This window comes from Branchiostoma floridae, chromosome 13 (genome assembly GCF_000003815.2).
Source record: "Branchiostoma floridae strain S238N-H82 chromosome 13, Bfl_VNyyK, whole genome shotgun sequence".
Classification (NCBI taxonomy): Eukaryota; Metazoa; Chordata; class Leptocardii; order Amphioxiformes; family Branchiostomatidae; genus Branchiostoma; species Branchiostoma floridae.
The window spans coordinates 14,770,312-14,787,872 of NC_049991.1; the positions used below are offsets into that span (position 1 = coordinate 14,770,312).

General features: G+C 42.1%; 3 protein-coding genes across 4 annotated transcripts in view; all 3 read right to left on the reverse strand.

The window, feature by feature from the left end:
• The window catches only part of LOC118429717, a gene marked incomplete in the record, with an annotated part of 10,322 nt that extends 4,032 nt beyond the window's left edge, over positions 1-6,290 (reverse strand). The window contains 3 exon segments of the mRNA XM_035840331.1: positions 173-273; positions 1,024-1,091; positions 6,148-6,290. Coding sequence (XP_035696224.1) covers positions 173-273; positions 1,024-1,071 — 149 coding nt within the window.
• Positions 6,291-7,218: 928 nt separating this feature from the next.
• On the reverse strand, positions 7,219-11,153 carry LOC118428394. 2 transcript variants are annotated; one of them, XM_035838438.1, is made up of 5 exons: positions 11,074-11,153; positions 10,224-10,375; positions 9,472-9,598; positions 8,903-8,966; positions 7,219-8,354 (listed from the first exon to the last, which is right to left on the reverse strand). In XM_035838438.1, the coding sequence occupies exons 1-5, from the start codon at positions 11,128-11,130 to the stop codon at positions 8,221-8,223; spliced, it is 534 nt and encodes a 177-aa protein (XP_035694331.1). In that variant the 5' UTR covers positions 11,131-11,153; the 3' UTR covers positions 7,219-8,220. The 2 variants fall into 2 exon arrangements, with proteins under 2 accessions (XP_035694331.1, XP_035694330.1); XM_035838437.1 differs by having other exon boundaries at positions 9,472-9,601.
• Positions 11,154-16,131: 4,978 nt separating this feature from the next.
• LOC118428545 (26S proteasome non-ATPase regulatory subunit 12-like) overlaps positions 16,132-17,561 on the reverse strand; it is a 5,590-nt gene continuing 4,160 nt past the window's right edge. The window contains exons 8-9 of the mRNA XM_035838638.1: positions 16,688-16,793; positions 16,132-16,374 (exon numbers count right to left, since the gene is read on the reverse strand). Of these exons, the coding sequence (XP_035694531.1) occupies positions 16,162-16,374; positions 16,688-16,793 (319 nt within the window). The 3' untranslated portion in view covers positions 16,132-16,161. The remainder of the gene's footprint in view (positions 16,375-16,687; positions 16,794-17,561) is intronic.

The window sequence follows — 17,561 nt, forward strand, 5'->3', positions numbered from 1 at the left end:
CTTAAGGTAAATAGCGTTTATAATATCGCGAACTTTAACTTTATTCGAATTGCAACAGGTGCAATACAATGTGGACACTAGGCAGCTACCCAGCTGATGTACAGATACATTTACTGTACAAAAAATGAACAATATCGTGAACAATCCATGATGCAGTGATCGACTTACAAATGCTCCAGCCCAGATTGGCCCGCTGATGCGACTGTAGTAGTCCGCCGGGAAGGCTGCGGCGGCGGCGATCCCCAGCACCGTGCTCAGGGCGCCCAGGCTGACCAGGGCCACCCCCAGCCCGAACATGCCGTGGCCGTTGTTCTTACACATTGTGGTGAACTTTAAGGGTTTGTCCTTAACCCTAGGAAATGTCATGAAGTCAATAACAGATTTAAATCAAAAGGAGCAAGAACAAGTCATGAATATATGATACATGTGTTTCTTTTTGTTACCCAGCACCGTGCTCAGAGCGCCCAGGCTGACCAGGGCTACCCCCAGCCCGAACATGCCATGGCCGTTGTTCTTACACATGGCGGTGAGCTACCCTAGGACTGTCGAAGAATTTCTTGAAGTCAATAACCAATTCAAAGTAAGGTCATGAACATATGATACATTTTTTGTTACCCAGGACGGTGCTAACGACACTAAGGCTGACCAGGGCCACCCCCAAATCGAACATACCATGGCTGTTGCTCTTACACATGGTGGCGAACTAACCACCCTAGGACTGTCGGAGAATTTCTTGAAGTCAATAACAAATGTAAATCAAAAGCAGCAAGAACACCTGATGGACATTTATGATACGTGTATTTCTTTTTGTTACCCAGCACCGTGATCAGGGCGCCCAAGCTGACCAGGGCCACCCCCAGCCCAAACATGCCATGACCGTTGTTCTTACACATGGTGGCGAGCTACCCTAGGACTGTCGGAGAATTTCTTGAAGTCAATAACAAATTTAAATAAAGGTTATGAACATATGATACATGTACATTTTTTGTTACCAAGGACGGTTGTCAGGGCGCTCATGCTGACCAGGGCCACCCCCAGCCCGAACATGCCGTGGCCGTTGTTCTTACACATGGCGGCGAGATACCCTAGGACTGTCGGAGAATTTCTTGAAGTCAATAACAAATTTAGATAAAGGTTATGAACATATGATACATGTATTTCTTTTTGTTACCCAAGTCAGTGCTCAGGGCGCCCAGTCTGTTGTTCTTACACATGGTGGCGAACTTCAAGGGCTGGTCCAACCCTAGGACTGTCAGAGAATGTCGTGAAGTCAATGACAAATCAAAAGCAGTAAGAACAAGTCATGAACATATGGTACATGTACATCTTTTTGTTACCCAGCACCGTGCTCAGGGCGCCCAGACCGACCAGGGCCACCCCCAGCCCGAACATGCCGTGGCCGTTGTTCTTACACACGGTGGCGACCTACCCTAGGACTGTCGGAGAATGTCTTGAAGTCAATAACAAATGCAATCAAAAGCAGCAAGAACAGGTCATGAACATATGATACATGCACATCTTTTTGTTACCCAGGACGATGCTCAGGGCGCCCAGCTGCAGGCTGACCAGGCTCACTCCCAACCCGAACCTGGCCTAGCAATACAGCTAAGCAGGACATGGTGTGACCTACCCTAGGACTGTCGGAGAATTTCATGAAGTCAATAAAAAATTTAAAACAAAAGCACCAAGAACAGGTCGTGGACATATGATACATCTTTTTTCTTTTTGTTCCTCGCACCCTTCTATACTTCTATTCCCAATGCGAGACCAGATCACTCATACTTGACTGACTGTGCTGTTATCGATAATATTTTGTTGTTCTGTACATGTATGTAGCCTTGTAGTACTATTGTCTATATAGCTAGTAGAAGTTGTTTTCGGTGGCCATACATTGTACTTTGTGCGATTGTTGAACAATAAAGTCATTCATTCATTCGCCCTGACAATTAATTATACTTAACTTAAGAATGCAACAAGAAACGAGAAACGACAATTTCGTATTGTCTTATTTTTCAAGTGACCGCACAGTATTTTTCTTGTACGTTGATGAAGGTTAGACGCTTGAGATAGCATTCCCTACGTTTCGTAAGTGGCTGGTGAAAGACACCGGATGCTGTCTGACACGCCGTTTACAAAACGTATGAATAACTTATGTAGTTTATGTTATAGACTATACCACACGAGAAATTGTTTATGTATGTGTGTGATGGTTTTTGTGCAGATGAAGAAAAACAATCTGTCGAGTGTAAAGGTCTCACTCCTACGCAGAGCTTTTCCGAGATCCATATAATTATATATAATCCATAGACTTATACGTCTACCGGGAAAGCTTTTAATGTATAGGGTCTGAAAAGGTCTATGTAGAACCATAAAAGGTCTTTGTTCCCGCGCTATAGTTAGAATGTGCGTGGGCAGCCGCAAGCCATTGCAGACTGGCGCCCACGTACTGTGCTGGATGGTGTTTTTGATTGCATGTCTGGAGGAGAAGTAGCCTGAGTATCACCGGATTTCTACCGGGGCTCCTTACGCTACCCTTGAAAATAGAGTAGCGAGTCAAACACCCGAGTGGGGTCCATTTGGACCCCAGGCGTAAATTTTGAAGAACCATTTGAACATTTTTTATCTGACGAAAAAATCCTTCCGTGACTTTGTCAGCCAATATCTTCTATACCTTCTCCTAAGTTTTTATGAAGATTGGTACAATACTGTGGAAGCTATAAAGAAAGTCCGTGATCAGTCCGTCTGGGGTCCAAACGGACCCCAGCCAAAAAGTGCAGGTTTTGAAACAAACTTTTGAGTCTAACTCCGTAACTACTTATCCTATCACCACCAAACTTTCAGAGAATAGTAAACATGTAAAAGTAAATCCTCCTTAAAACTTCTGTGTCATCACCATATAATATGACGACATTATGACGTCATTTAGCTTATAAGGGCGGCCATCTTGGATTATGACTAATGAAGTCATGAAATTAGCATAAATTATAAATTTTGAATCATGAAAATAGCATTAAACTTCATAGAATTTAATTGTTGTAAGAAAACATGCATGGTTTACCAAAAAAAAACTTGTTGAAATCGAAATTGGAATTTTTTTGCAAAAATATGCCTATCATAATTCCGTTGCCATGGCAACCTAAATAATGATAAATTTACTTTATTGACAAAAATATTTTGCAAACAATATTTTGTGATATATTACCAAGTTTCGTAGCTTTAGCACTAGCCGTTCATGAGTTATTGGACATAAAGGTTGCTGATGGCCTCAAAATTCCCCTCTCTGGTCAGAATGGGTTTAGTGCAAAACATGGTCCTTCTGATCTTTTGCATAAATTATGATAATGAGGTGGAATTAGCAACACCTTAACATGTCAAAATATTCCTCTTACATTGACGAAGCAATGTATGCACAATGATCACCGATAGGAATTGGAAGTGAGATGTTATGAACAAAACATTTTGGGGTCCGTTTGGACCCCACTCGGTCATTTTAGTCGCAAAAAAAGGTCGGGTGCTTGAGGGATAAGGAGCCCCGGTAGAAATCGGATGTACCAAGGCTAGTCCTCTAGCCTTGGTACATCCGAACGACAAGTTTAGTTCAGTCCAGTTCAGAAGGACAAACAAACAAAGAAAACAAAACAAAACACTCAATTCCTTGCACTGTATATGTGATATTTTTTTCCTCGTCGTCTTAGTGCTAAAGAAAGATTCCAGTTTGCAGAATTATACACCTCGTGTCATTGAAAGGGAATGCCATCCTGTTTATGCATGGCGCAGCAGCCTGAATACTTCCCCAGTAGAATTCAATTACAGGTGAAAGAATGTGTACCAATTATGCCGCGTGCGTAGTTTCCTCACGAAGAGCTTTCAACGTTTTAAGGCACAAACACGGGTTTATATGTTATGTTTGCGTGTATTTGTTGAGGGGATAAACATTCTGTTCGTTTGTTTGTTGCCCAAAACCATGTTTTTTTTCTTTATCTATCATAACCGGTAAACCAGCTTAGTACAAAACACACCTGTTTTGTACAGCAAGCATAAGCTGCGAAGACCAAAGTGTAAGATTTCATTCACTCACACCGGGAAGAACCCCTGCTCAAGTGTAGTGGGATCGAAGTATGGCTTTCCCTAAAGGAAATATATTCCTCGCTTTGAATCTATGTCTAGTGTTGAAAAATTCATTTTTCTTAAAAATATGAGCTTTGATCAAACGACATTATACAAACACATGTTTTTCCTTATCTTCTGTATAAACTCTGCTCTGTTTAGTTCTACGAAACCCTTGTTTGATGGTTTAATTTTGGTGATTATGATTTGATATCTGGCCTGTTACCCGATACCGATTATGTTCCTGACGTTCTTTCATGTTATAATATCCTTTGTTCAATTATGATTTGTATTGTGTGTGTCTTATAAGCCCACGTGGGCTGGGCGTTCTAACGCATGACACGTTAATAAAATTCATTCATTCATTCATTCATTCATTCATTCATTCATTCATTCATTCATATACAAACACATCTCAAGCTAACGTTACATATTTAACATTACTAAGAAACGGGAAGAAGCCGAACAAATGTATTAGAATAGTTTTAGAATCTATGTTTTAGTTAAGTCTTAGAAACCATGTTTACTGCATTACTACCCTTTGTATCTATATGCCCGTACTTAGCCCGATAGGGCATGAATGTGCAATAAAGGCTATTACTATAACTGAATCTAGGTACTCATTTTCTGCGTAGTGTACAACATTGGGGCTTGCGGGGGATTCGGACCAGAAGCTTTAAGCCAACAACCCTAACCACAATACGACCTTGCCTCCTTGCAACATGAATATGTACAACTGTGAAGATGATTAGTGAAACCAGTAGAAGGATTTGGGCTATGGAGTCCACTCGGGAACATTTGGACCGGAATGATTTTAATCCACCCACACTGGGAAGAACCTAGTCTCTAGCAGACTCCGGCCTGGACGAATAGTAACAGGGGAATTTGGCCAAGTTAGGAATAAAAGCCTAGTAGGAGTTAATTGGCATAGGAGTGGATAGACTGCAAAACACCGACTGAAATCCCATCGCAAGTTATTTGTTCCTATTTGGCCAAATTCTTCTTTTTTATCATACAGCTGACATGTCTGCTTGGACTAGGAAGAACACCAGATCTTTTCGTCAAGTGTGATGTGTGCTCGAGTTGTGGCTCTCATTAAACACATTTAACATCTTAGTTCCCGCCCCATACATTGGAAAAATGCGTGGAATGTGTGCATGCCAGGTAACGTTATTAAATGTTGGACAATTCATCTTCCACTGCTTACGGAAAAGAAGTCAAACCCATCATATAGCTTAGGTAGAAATAGATTTAGTTTAGACGTTATTCCCTTTTGATTTATCTATGAATATCATTTCCCTTCTTTGTTAATCATGTTTATGTATACCACTACTACTTTACTTTGTATGCAATTAGCCCTCGGGCATGAATTTGCAATAAAGATTATTGTTATTGTTATTAAAAGGTGCGCCGGCCATCTTAATTTCAACGCTCGATGCCATGTACAATTCTAACGCTACGAGTTAGTCCGTACGGTACAAAAACACGGGCACCATCTGTTCTAATGTTACATGTACTTACAATTAGCAGCTTACAAACACAAACCACTGAGTTCCATCGCAGTGTTGAAACAAGTGAACGCGACATTCTTTACCATCGCAGAAACACAAACAAAACGCCAGGCTTGTTTTTTTCTTCTGATATCTGCGACATCGATCTCATTCTAAACATTGCATAGAAGGGTTGGGCTCGTAAGGGATGTCTGTTTCTGTGACCATCATTATGTCGCAGATATCTGGAAAAACAAGCTTGGCGCTTCGTTTGTGTTTCTGCGATAGAAGAGAATGTCGCAGGAATAGACCGTTTACTATAGTCTGTATCATACACGGATAGATCTGATTTATAAGATTCTGTACGCCGCGACGCCACAATACATCTCAACGTACATGTAATTAATGTATATTAGATAAAACGACAAATGAATAATCTCACAATCATGATAGGTACTGCGGATACACGTACACATCACCTGCGTCTTAAGGCAACAAAGAAGCATGACAGCAAATTAAGAAGCAGAAAGAGAGATAACAAGACGTTTACCTGAGCTGAGCAACAGGTCGCCGTGGACAAAATGTCCGCCACCTGTAGCTGGCAGACCTGCAGCTCTAGTGCGTAGTTGGTAGCCTATCCGGTGTGCGCCCTAACCAAGCGTGCAAAATATCAACATGAGCGCAGTGGCAATTGTCGGCCAATGGCGCCACGGAATAGTTAACTCGATTTGCGCAGGAGAATATACATACATTTGTATGTAAAACAAGGTATTTTTTACCTGGCCTTGGGTCACTGAGAGTCACTGGAAAGGAGGTGGAGTGGTAAATGTTCCACAGCCCATTTTTCTCAAGGGACCCTTCTTTCTTTCTTGACATGGAGGAAACTTTAAGGAGTTTTGATACCCGCGGCGTGCTCGTGGGAAATTTTTCAGATGATGCTTTTCGGTTGATGTGTTTCTTGGCCCCTCGTTAGAGATAGAGATAGGAAGGTAGTTTTCCTCTCTTTCGTTGAATCCAGAGGGTTAGTGAGAAACTTGACAAACGTCTTGCTCTGAGCTTGGTGGGAACCAAAAGGTTCTAGCGTCACTTCTATAGGCTGAGCAAATTGATATTGAATTTCATGGTCACTGGGGCTCAGATATTACTTAGACAGAATTACTAGAGGTTTTGCCCTGGCTGTCTTGCTAATACAACATCGGCCAATTTTCAGATAGGATTCCCTTTTTTCATAGTAGACCCTTGCCAAAGTTATATGTATATCTACAACACACCTACGTCTTGAACTTAAAACACCATGTTCAATGTATTTGATATTATCCTTATACTGTACAGTCACACGAATCATGACCACACTCTAGCGCTTCCTCGTTTAAAGTTTGAGGTAGTCATATTGCTCTATGCACGGAAGAGATTTTTTGTCGGCGAGTTCAATAACAGTCATCGCAGATTATATGGTGGCTTCTTTACTTATTCTTCATTTGCCCCCTTCGGATTGAAAACTTCAAGGCAAAGACTTCGTCAGTGAGAGCTGTTGTCCATTTGCAAGAGATACTGTCATTGACACACGACTTTCGACAGCACACGCATGTCAGGCACAACAAAATTTTGCGAGAGAGCCTAATTCAGGTTGTAAGAAATGTTTAATGACAACGTAATGTTGCACATTCTGTGTACAATGATATATCCTTCAGTCTTGAGTAAAGATAATATAGTCAGTTTCAAGTTCAACATTCTCTCAAAGAAAGCAGTTCTATTTCAACCAATACAATGCTTTGAAGCTTTTGAAGCAATATTTGTGATTTCTAAATCGAGTAAAGAAGTCAATGATTATTCAATTTGTTGCATAGCTATGATGCAAATATTGTGATAGTAGTTAAGCATAGAATACATCCTATTCTATAGACTTAGGTGATTTTCACTTGGGTAACAAAGTTAATGCAACATAATAGCAGAAAATATCACTGAAAGGTCATTGCCTGGTTTGCATATGATTCTTGGAGCGACAACTCCGGTAACATATTTTCATGTATACTTGCAATTAGCCTTCGGGCATGAACTTGCAATACAGATGTTAATATTTAAAGATATTATTATTATCCCACTATGGCTTCAACAGAATTACATATGAAATTAGTCAAGCTGGCAATCATTTAACCCACATCCATATTGAGATTCCAAATACGTGCTCAAGTCCATCATCGTTTACAGAAGACAGCAGTGGTAGGCTCTCAAAACAAAGAAACGGTTAGGTCACCGCCACTGTTCTACAATGTTGGTACGTATGAATGTCACTTTGTTATGAATTGTTCACGATATATATTACGATAAACGCACAAAAGCTGTTCACATTTCATTCCGCTTGCTCTAAAGAATTTGCTACTTTCCGTTCGACAGATAAATTTAACTTCATTCTGGGAGGCGATAACCCTTACTTACTGTGTACAAATAGCCAAAAGAACCAATAGTGTTAATGACACACTAGACTCAACATGTTGACTTTTTCATATCCATAGATATTCATATATGTCTGTTTATATGTACTGTAAGAAGTTGCTATAGGCCGTACGAAAGTCGCTGTACTTTTGTCGTGTCAATAAAGATTTTGCATGTCCAGCTGTCCACTCTAGACAATCTGGGTCTTCTGTTCGCCCGGGTAGGGCGGGCCCTGCTGGGCAGGCGGCGGGTAGGCTGGGGGTGCCCCGCCTGGCTGCTGCACGTACCCGCCCTGTGGGTAAGCGTAGGCGCCCGGCGGCACTCCTGGCGACGAAAAAAACGATTTTCGTCAGAGACCAAGTATTTAATTGGTACGAAGGCAACGTATTCCACATGGTCCAAAATCTTTCACAGTTCAGAAAGGACAGTTAAGCCAGCAATAGATACAATCTTCTGCCCGGTTTCGGTGTCCAGCCCTATAGCGATACGTGAACCTGCTGAATAGTCTTAAGTGTGGTAATGCTGAATCTCCCTCTCTACAGCTCCAAGTTATATAATTCCGTTGATTGACACAGGCTCTCTCAATTAGCATCTAATTGAAACAAGGAACTCAACTGTGAGGTTTCCATCGATTGAGTGGCATTCCTAATCTCCAAGCAGATCCTACGGTAGCATAAGGTAGTATCAAAAGCAGAGGAGTGAAGCTGCCTTAGGAGTGTGTTTCGCTACCGGGCAAATGTACACCTCTTGGCTGCCTACACTCCATGGCCAGTTTAGTGCCATCTTATGCCATCGTAAGATCTACTTGGAGATTATGACATTCCTACACTGTTCCCAGTGCACATCTACAAACACCAAGAAGTGAAAGTTACCTGTGGTGACGACCATGTTGGCGTTAGGAGGAGCCTGCATGAAGACGACACCCTGCGTCTGAGGCTGTAGGGTAAGAACACCGCGAGATGCTTAGTCTTCAGTGTCTTAAGTACTTCATTCATCACAAAACAAAACTTATTGAGAGCCACTCAATTAGTTACATTGACGGTGGCTGGGTTCTGATGACAATTGTCTGTTCGACTTTGTCATTAAAAGTTTTAGGTTGTACCAATCAGGGAAGCAATTACAAGGGAGCTCCATAAAGAAATCGTTATAGGAAAGAAGATTTCAGTGTGACTTCTGGCGTACTTTGATAGATTTCGGTACAAAAATATCAAAGGAATCACATGTCACAGATCAATTCATAAGTCAGCAAACGGATGAAATTCACAGCACAAAGGTATTTAAAGCTCCAGCTGTTGAAACGTACCTAGACTGGGTGCCATCATTTTTACAAGGAGCAAGACGGTGCCTCTTTAAACTAGATAAGATGGCACCCAGGCTAACAAGCAAATACCAATAAATCTGAGGATTACTACATTTACAGGTCCGATTATATATGTCTCACCTGCGGAGCACCGCAGTTACAGCCGCCGACCACACAGCCGACGATGGACGAGGCGAAGCACATGACCATCTCTATGAACCCGAATGCGATGCAGGCCCAGTGCATGGAGGCGGCAGACTGGCACACGCTGTGTGTGTTAAAGAAAAACATGCTTGTCTCATGAACTAAGAACACATAGTCTGTGTGTTAAGATTAAGCGCACAGGGTTTGATATGTTCTTGTGTAATATAACTTTGCAGAAGTAAGAATTAAAACTTTTTGTGGCTCAAACAGTTTGAAGTTGTATTGGTCATTTCAGGACTCTAACCCGATTGTCATGTACTAGTATCCTGTGTCCCAAACTGACGACAGCGGATGTCGGACGAATAGGCCTTTTTACCCAACTCGAGCCATGGTTAATCAGGCAAACGCCCTGAACGTCAAGACCCTGAACCCATCAAAACGTTGACCAAGGTTTTAGGCCGAATCGTCTAATCTACAAGCAGATCCTACATTTGTATGGTAGTATAAGATATTATAAGCTGTCAGAGGAGTGAAGCCGGCCTAGGAGTGTGTACGCTATTGCTACCGGTGCCCGCCTGATACATTCCCTTTGGCCGGCTATACAGTAGTATACTCCTTGGCCAGCTTTGATACTATCTTAGGATCTGCTTGGAGATTAGAATCGTTCGGATTCGACGGAGTCACTTACAGACACAGACACCTTGGAAGCCAGTGACTATCTTGAGAAATGGCGAGAATTGAACAAATACCTAGCAGAGCTATCACCATGTTGCTTATTGACGGCGTCTGCCACCTCATCCACGAAGCACCACCCCAGGTAGGAGCCCCCCACGCCGTTGACGCTCTGTTGGGCGATCGTCACGAAGATGCCCACAATGCTCAGCGCCATGAAGGCTGGGATCTGGGAAAAGACGTTTCAGGCTGTATTTTCTAATGTCAGCCAGTGCTACACAAACTGTCGCTGTTGGTACTCTCCAAGCAGATGTTGGTGGGAAAAATCGTGACCTTTTTCTTAATTGCCGTATTTTTCGACCAGCCTCCCCACCAACTAAAAGTATAAGGAAAAGGTCACAATCACCAACATCTGCTTGGAGAGTAGCTGTTGGGGGCTTATTGTAGCCCCTATAGAAGGCGCTCTGGGCCTTTTCCTGTCTTCTGGGCACAAGCGACCCAGTACAAAAAAAAGATCAACAAAAGTGTATTATTAGCCCAAAAGACGAAAAAACAGAGAGCCTGCTATGGGGCGGCAGCACAAGTGACCCAGTACAAAACAGAACAACTAGCAAAATTGTATTGTAATATTATAAGCCCAAAAGACGGAAAGAGACCCAGAGAGCCTGCTGTGGAGGCTAGGCTTATTGGGCCACCTCCACGACCAGTGGAAGGCGGAGGGCTGCTGGAAGCATCAGGCTATTTTTCATGCCAGCACCAGGAATGAAACGACAATTGCGCAATGTGTAATGTGTAATGGTAAATGATATTTGTTAATTTTAACCTTCTCCCTGCTGACAACCGTGTAACGGTTAAACCAATGGAAAATCGGTAGCCAAAGCGCTACTTCAGTTGTTCAACAATTAGTTTGACGGAAATGGTACTTACGTATCCGTTAGGTCTGCCATCCTGGAGGCCAAAGTTGCGCCCGGCCATGATACCCATAGCTCCAGTCAGAATGACCTGGAAGGAGAAAAATTATGTTTACCGTAGGAAACCAAGCAAGCAAGCAACCAACTAACTAACCAACCAACCTGACCAATCAATCTAATAACGTTGCTGACTGCTTTGTCATACCGCATGGCACTGTAAACTTTACTGCCTTTAACACTATATAATACATGTACATGTACGCCATTTTCTAGGCAAATGCACTTGATTTATGTCTAGCAATGATATGATAGTACGGACATGAACTTTACTGAAATTTCCATCAGATTAATAGTTGGGCCATGTTCTGCGGATGTCGGGTCGGACCGAATCCCCAAAGTTACCCTACTAACCTGCTAGTCTTAGTTTCCTAATATTTGTATTTGACAAATGTACCATTGTTATTTTAGAATAAAGGAAAAAAAAAGTATGGACATGAACTCACGAATCCCCCTGCCCAGATGGGTGCGCAGATGCGGCTGATCCCCTCCCAGCTGAAGGCCGCGGCCGCCGCCACCCCCAGGATGACACTGAGGGAGCCCAGAGACACCAGGGTGATGCCCAGACCCAGCAGGGCCTGCCCGTTACTCTTGCACATCGTCACAAAGATCGGAGTTCACACTCCTGATAATGTTGGATGAAAAAAGGGGATACGTCGATGAAGGTTAGACATCCACTGGTAATAAGATACGCCCCCCAAAAACAGTTACTCAAGCAACTGGATATGATGTTGGAAACGGTCAGACGTTTCAGATAGAATCTATCTATGAAGATATCGTTATTTTTGTAGAGTTAGAAAGTATATGTTAAAAAGGGAGTATCCGGATGCGCCAGGTGTGAAATCGATGCAGGAAAACAATGACACAGCAGAAACGAAAAGTGTCGCCGTGCGTTGAATGTCAATTGAGCAAGACACAACAGGCCTATAGCCATTTAGATGACATAACCCTGGGTTGTTTTTATGGGACGGGGCGGGAGACTTCGTAGTCTCTAGCAGACTCCTTCCAAGTTAGGAATAAAAGCCTAGTAGGAGTTAATTGGCCTAGGAGTACTAGTGTTGGCCGGCCTTGTGTTTAAGTAGGTCGCAAACTGTACATGTACTCCTCGGCCATCTAATTCCTCTGGCGTTTTTTCTGTCTTATTTGTCCAATTTCTACTATTTTCTCCTACCTGTGGAGCCTGGTAGAGGTTAGAGAATTCGCCCGACAGAATTTGTGTAACACATTGAGGCTAAGGTTAGGCACCTGCAAATATGGCAGCAAGGTCATCCAATGTTGTTGTCGTTAAGCTGGTCAGTCATGCGGCAGTATTTTCTTACGTTTTCTTGTCAACACTTGATTATACCGAGGACGTATACTAATATATCTTATATAATATCCTTGATCATACCATCTGTTGCTGAAAACACAAGGTCTATTTGCCTCAAGTTCAACAAGTGCGAAGCATAACCATTTGACCCGTAGGATGTTGTGGATATTTGCACTTAAGGTATTTCATAGCTGGCCAGGGATCGAGAATGGCGTGGGAAGGTTACATTACACAGGTACAAACATTGCATTTGCATAATCACGTTAAAGCTCGTCTGAGGCGCTAGAGTTGCTTTTCAGACCTTAAGTTGACTTGCCTACTCGCTTAAATGCCCATGCGAGGTGCTGGCCCCTCGCTCCTCTTTGGATTACATGTTTACACATAATCTGGTTGCAATGGCAGGGTAGGGCATTGACATACACGCAAGCACACCAGAACAATTTGCACCTACTGCAGCATCAAATACATCAAACCTCTGTCTCATTTCCTAAAGTCTGAACCACAAATACATGTAGGCAATAGGTAAAAACGACAGAGGAACAACGCCGTTACCCTCCCGACGATTCTGTTTAAGGGAGTTGGCGTGAGACGTAATCTTCTTTTCAAAATGGGCGTCGGTGCATTACAAGATACAAACACGCAACATGTCTTTCTTTTACCCTGCGCACCTTTCCTGTGACAAAAAAACAACGGAATTCTTCACGAAAACACCTTTTACCTAAACATAGACTATCAGTTAAATAGAATACTACGTACCTATACCTGTACAGCACGACCGTCTCAAGAGAAGACAGACAAGCTGGACTTGTCAGCGGCTCGTGGAATCCCGAAATAAACAGCACCTGGCGTACAGACCCTGTCGCGGCCAAGTACAGTGATAGCGTCACGCGACCGCTAGGCTATTCCAAGCTTGACGAGTACTAGTATATCGGGTTACCTTTGTCATGTCTCACCTCAGCTCTCAGGGTCATGCCAGGTAAATTCGGAATAAAACTTGTGAAGGCAGTGAAGCTGTTTTGCTGCACCTGAAGCGCTTTTGCTTCATTAATGATTTTAATGCATTCGGAAGCTGGAAACCGCCGCATATCCGAACTTATCTATGAAACCAATTAGAAAGATATTCAGAACCGCATTCCTTGGTGGCAAAGAATTTGCTGATATTGGATGATAAAGGATGAGTCTTTGATACAGCAATGAAATTTTTTTTCATTTACTTGTATATAGAACATTGTACATAAATGTATATACAAGAAGGATATTTGAATGACAAGGAAAATTTCGCATTCCTTATGCAATTATAAACCATGTACCATAAGTTTCATCAGTACATACATTTACAGCTGAAGAAGTTGAACCTATATACACATGTACTGATGTTCGTTATTAATTGTCTGAGATGTAATAAAAACACGTTCTACATCAACGTCTGTGTCCTTCTGTTTTATCAAAATGACCTGTGCTTAGCTTGTAGGAGTATAAACGTGTAATACGTATTTCTTTCATTAAACTTAAAAAAAATTCTCTACCCTACACTTCGTCGCAAATGACGTAGAACCACAGGTGATGCCGTAATATACTAGTAGCGTAATCTCCAAGCAGATGTTAGGTCTTGTCCGGTGTTTTACACATTTTCGTGGCGTTTGTGCGTCATTCTAATGGTCCACGTTTTTAGCCTGACAAAATATCTGCCATTCGTCGGAAAAGATATTGCTTATCAGGTTTGAAACGAATGTAGAAGGGATCTCATGACCGATTCTCTCCAATTCCCTTTCTCGCTGACCGCCTCCATTGGACCTGTTCTAGAACATGTCTTATTGTTCCTCGTCTTGGTCGGCAAGAATTATGACGCAACAAAGACGTCAACGAACAGAGTGTGAACTGAACGCCAAAAATTCAGACGCACGAGTTAAAACTGCGATAGTCTCTTGTATTTAACCTGAAAAAATGGAAAGCAAAGCGAAGAACGGGGGAAACTCAGACTCTCAGGAGCCATCCCCTCACCATGGGATGTCCTCGCAAGTTTTCATGGTAAAACTTGTAAAAGCCGCGTCTACGTCCTCGGACATGGTAAGATTTGATGGCTCCTCCATGAGCGTACGACAGACAAGACTGGTCAACTTCACCAGCGGTGACCAGCAAACATCCGAATCGTTGCTAGGTGACAACATGGAGGAAGAAACTCTACCTCACCCTCAGCCCGACAGCCTACCAAACCTTATCCTCAACACACAGGGTGGTGGGAGAAAACAGGTTGTGGTCGTCAAACGAAGCACCACCATTCTGGATGACGATGAGCCTGTGAGAAAGCAGGGCTGGTGCTGTAGGATCTGGAAGACCCTGAAGAACAGGCTGACTCCGACCTGTATCAGGCCGCGCAGGCGCCGCTAGGACAAATGTTCCCGGAAATAACAGGGGAAAGGAGGCAGCAGCCAAGAGGCTGCGAGATGTAAATCCACAACTGTTTTATGCTGAAGGTTCAGGCCCCGAATTTTCCCTGGCCGAAAAGCAAATCGAACTTGTTTCCCCTGAATTTGGACCCGAATTTCTCAGCTATCGTTATAGCTGTGAATTATTTGATTTAATTTCCCTTTTTTTTTGCGAAATGGTGGTTGGTCGCCAAAGACTCAGTGGTGTTATTCCGCGCCAACTGTTCGTCTCTATTTGTGTTTTGTGTGGGTTTGCGCCATCGCCACGGAAATTCCAAAAAAAAGTACCCTAAAAAAATTAAAAAAAGAATTATTTCTATTTTGTTATGAGACATGTTGGCCATTGCCAGCATGTCAGTTGTTTTTATGCTGTGAACATGCGAATTCTCGTACAGCAGCATTTGAAAAAATTTTAAAAATTGTAAAAAAAAATTTTTTACCATTTTATATTTTGGGTAATGGCAGCTGGGTCATGGCAACTTACCCCTGAGTCTATCAGGCAGTGGCAAATTCCCATTTTCCACTAGAATCATTGGATTTTCCTGATGATGGTACTTCAAGAAATGGTAGCCTCTTTGCCAGAGTTGGAAGAAACTATGAACTGAGGAATGCCAGAGCCTTCTTTGATTTGAACAGCCAAGTGCATCCTCTGAAGAGGACTGAGACTAGAAGCTGAATGCAGGTTAGGATGAAAATTTTGGGATATGTTGTTTGCCCTGGTGGGGTTTTGGTATTGGAGCACAGTCCCTTTTGGTGGCTTACTGTAATCAATATTTTGTCCCTCTTTGGCTACTACAATAATGACAATTCAAAGAAACTTAAAACTTCATTTTTCCCCAATTCTCTTTGTTGGATATACTGTAACACTGCATACTATATCGAAAAAGTTTTAACTGTAAGCTCAATAGTAAATGACAAGAGTATATTTTCCCTCTAGCTGCTAAGGAATCAACTTTATTCACTTTTTGTACTGTTACACAAGTTTGATAGTATCACCTAATAACCTAATTCTGTCATGTCACATATCAGATTATATTAGGTAACCTGGCAGATAAATGTAATTAGAGGTTACACGTCTTGATATCCTGTTGGTACAAAACCATGTTTTACTGAGTGAAGTATCAATAGTGGGATACATGCTTCAGATTGTATAGAATATACATGAAAAAGTCAATTACGCTTGAGATATAAAGACATCGCAGTACTAATCCAAGTAAGACGTTGCTTCCAACTTTTCATCCAACATAGTGATATTGACTAAATTTTTTTTACAATTCTTTGTTCTAGGTCTTGCGTACGGATGGTGACAGCATCAGTGCTGGAGCTTGTGGACCATCTCCTCTTTAGTGATGAGGTGAGTGGTTTTGTTCACCAGTTGCATCAGCTGGTTTAGGTTGTGGGACCACTCGTTCAGGATGTCGTTGGGGTCCTTGGGCCGCGCAAACGTTACCACGCCGTCCAGTCTGTCCGCCTTGGCATAGACTGTCTTGTCCACCACCAGCTTGGACAGGAACTCTTCTGTCTCCTGTTGCATAAGAAAAGCAATCCATTGGCCTTACAGATGGGTGATAAATCATACCCTTAAATCATACTCTGATTGTCCATCACAATTAACTGGTCAAGACTGCTGAGCTTGAACTTACTAATTGGCTATCAGAGCTTTGAAGAAAAATACTACATAGCATTTTAAACTTTAGGGGGTATTTCTAAAACCATGTGCAAAACATTGACGTATAAAGAATGATATACATCAAAGGAATTTACCTACAAAACTTTCTGGTTTGTACATTAGGAGTAACATGACATCATTATAAATTGTCTTGTTTAAGTAAACTCACATCCTCAGACAGATCCAACAGCTGGGCCATCCTCTTCATGGTGATGCGGGTGTAGTACTTCGCCATGATGCGGATGTTCTGCAAAAGGATAACGGGGTTGTCAAGTTAGATTTTGAAAGGATTGTGACATTATCTGGTAGTTGAAGCAACTCTTGTTGTTGGGAATCAGTGAAGGCAACTTCATGTACCTAGATATAATCAACAACTACATGTACAGGGCTCGAAATTAACATAGTCCCATAGGCCCGGGGCACCAAAAATTTAGGCCGGGAACACTACAAAATCACTTTGGGACCTTTTTTGGGACGATAGAAAAATAATCAACATCAGAATGTAATTTTTAGTTTTATTGAGAAGTTAACTGGGGTTACGGGAGCTTGGTGGCAGCTTATTTACTGATGATCTGCTCGATTCTCCCAAGGAGGTTGAAAAAAAGATTTTCCCAGCTGCGCGCCACGGCGTTTATTTACATGGAGTAAAATCTTCCGAAGGAAATTCGACATGTAAGTCCTAAAGTTCTACACAAACAGTGTACATCTTTAATGTCAGAAGATAATAATTCTCCTTCTGATGGCCCCAAATCACCAGTTAAAAAGTTTTTCTTCCCAACCTCCACTTGTTATGTTTGGTTTGTCTCAAATTTCTGGACAAGACATGTTTTTTGAATCTGCGTTGATTTCGAGTTTATTGTATACATGTAATTGACAATTAGTTATACAGAAATTTTGTACTCTGAGTCTGACTCAACATTATATTTATTGTTGTAATTATATACTTCCTACGTGGGACCATCCATCCTCACTTCGGGACGATTGGAATTTATTTTTGGGACACTTCTGGGACAGTAGGGGGAAAAGTTAATTTCGAGGCCTGA

Excerpts from the sequence above, each read along its gene's own strand:
- LOC118428394 (XM_035838437.1), bottom strand. The coding sequence starts at position 11,130 with ATGGGTATCATGGCCGGGCGCAACTTTGGCCTCCAGGATGGCAGACCT. Across the intron at positions 8,967-9,471 it reads GTAACTGCGGTGCTCCGCAG|CCTCAGACGCAGGGTGTCGT; the intron begins GTGAGACATATA and ends CTTACCCTACAG. Across the intron at positions 8,355-8,902 it reads CAACATGGTCGTCACCACAG|GAGTGCCGCCGGGCGCCTAC; the intron begins GTAACTTTCACT and ends TTTCGTCGCCAG.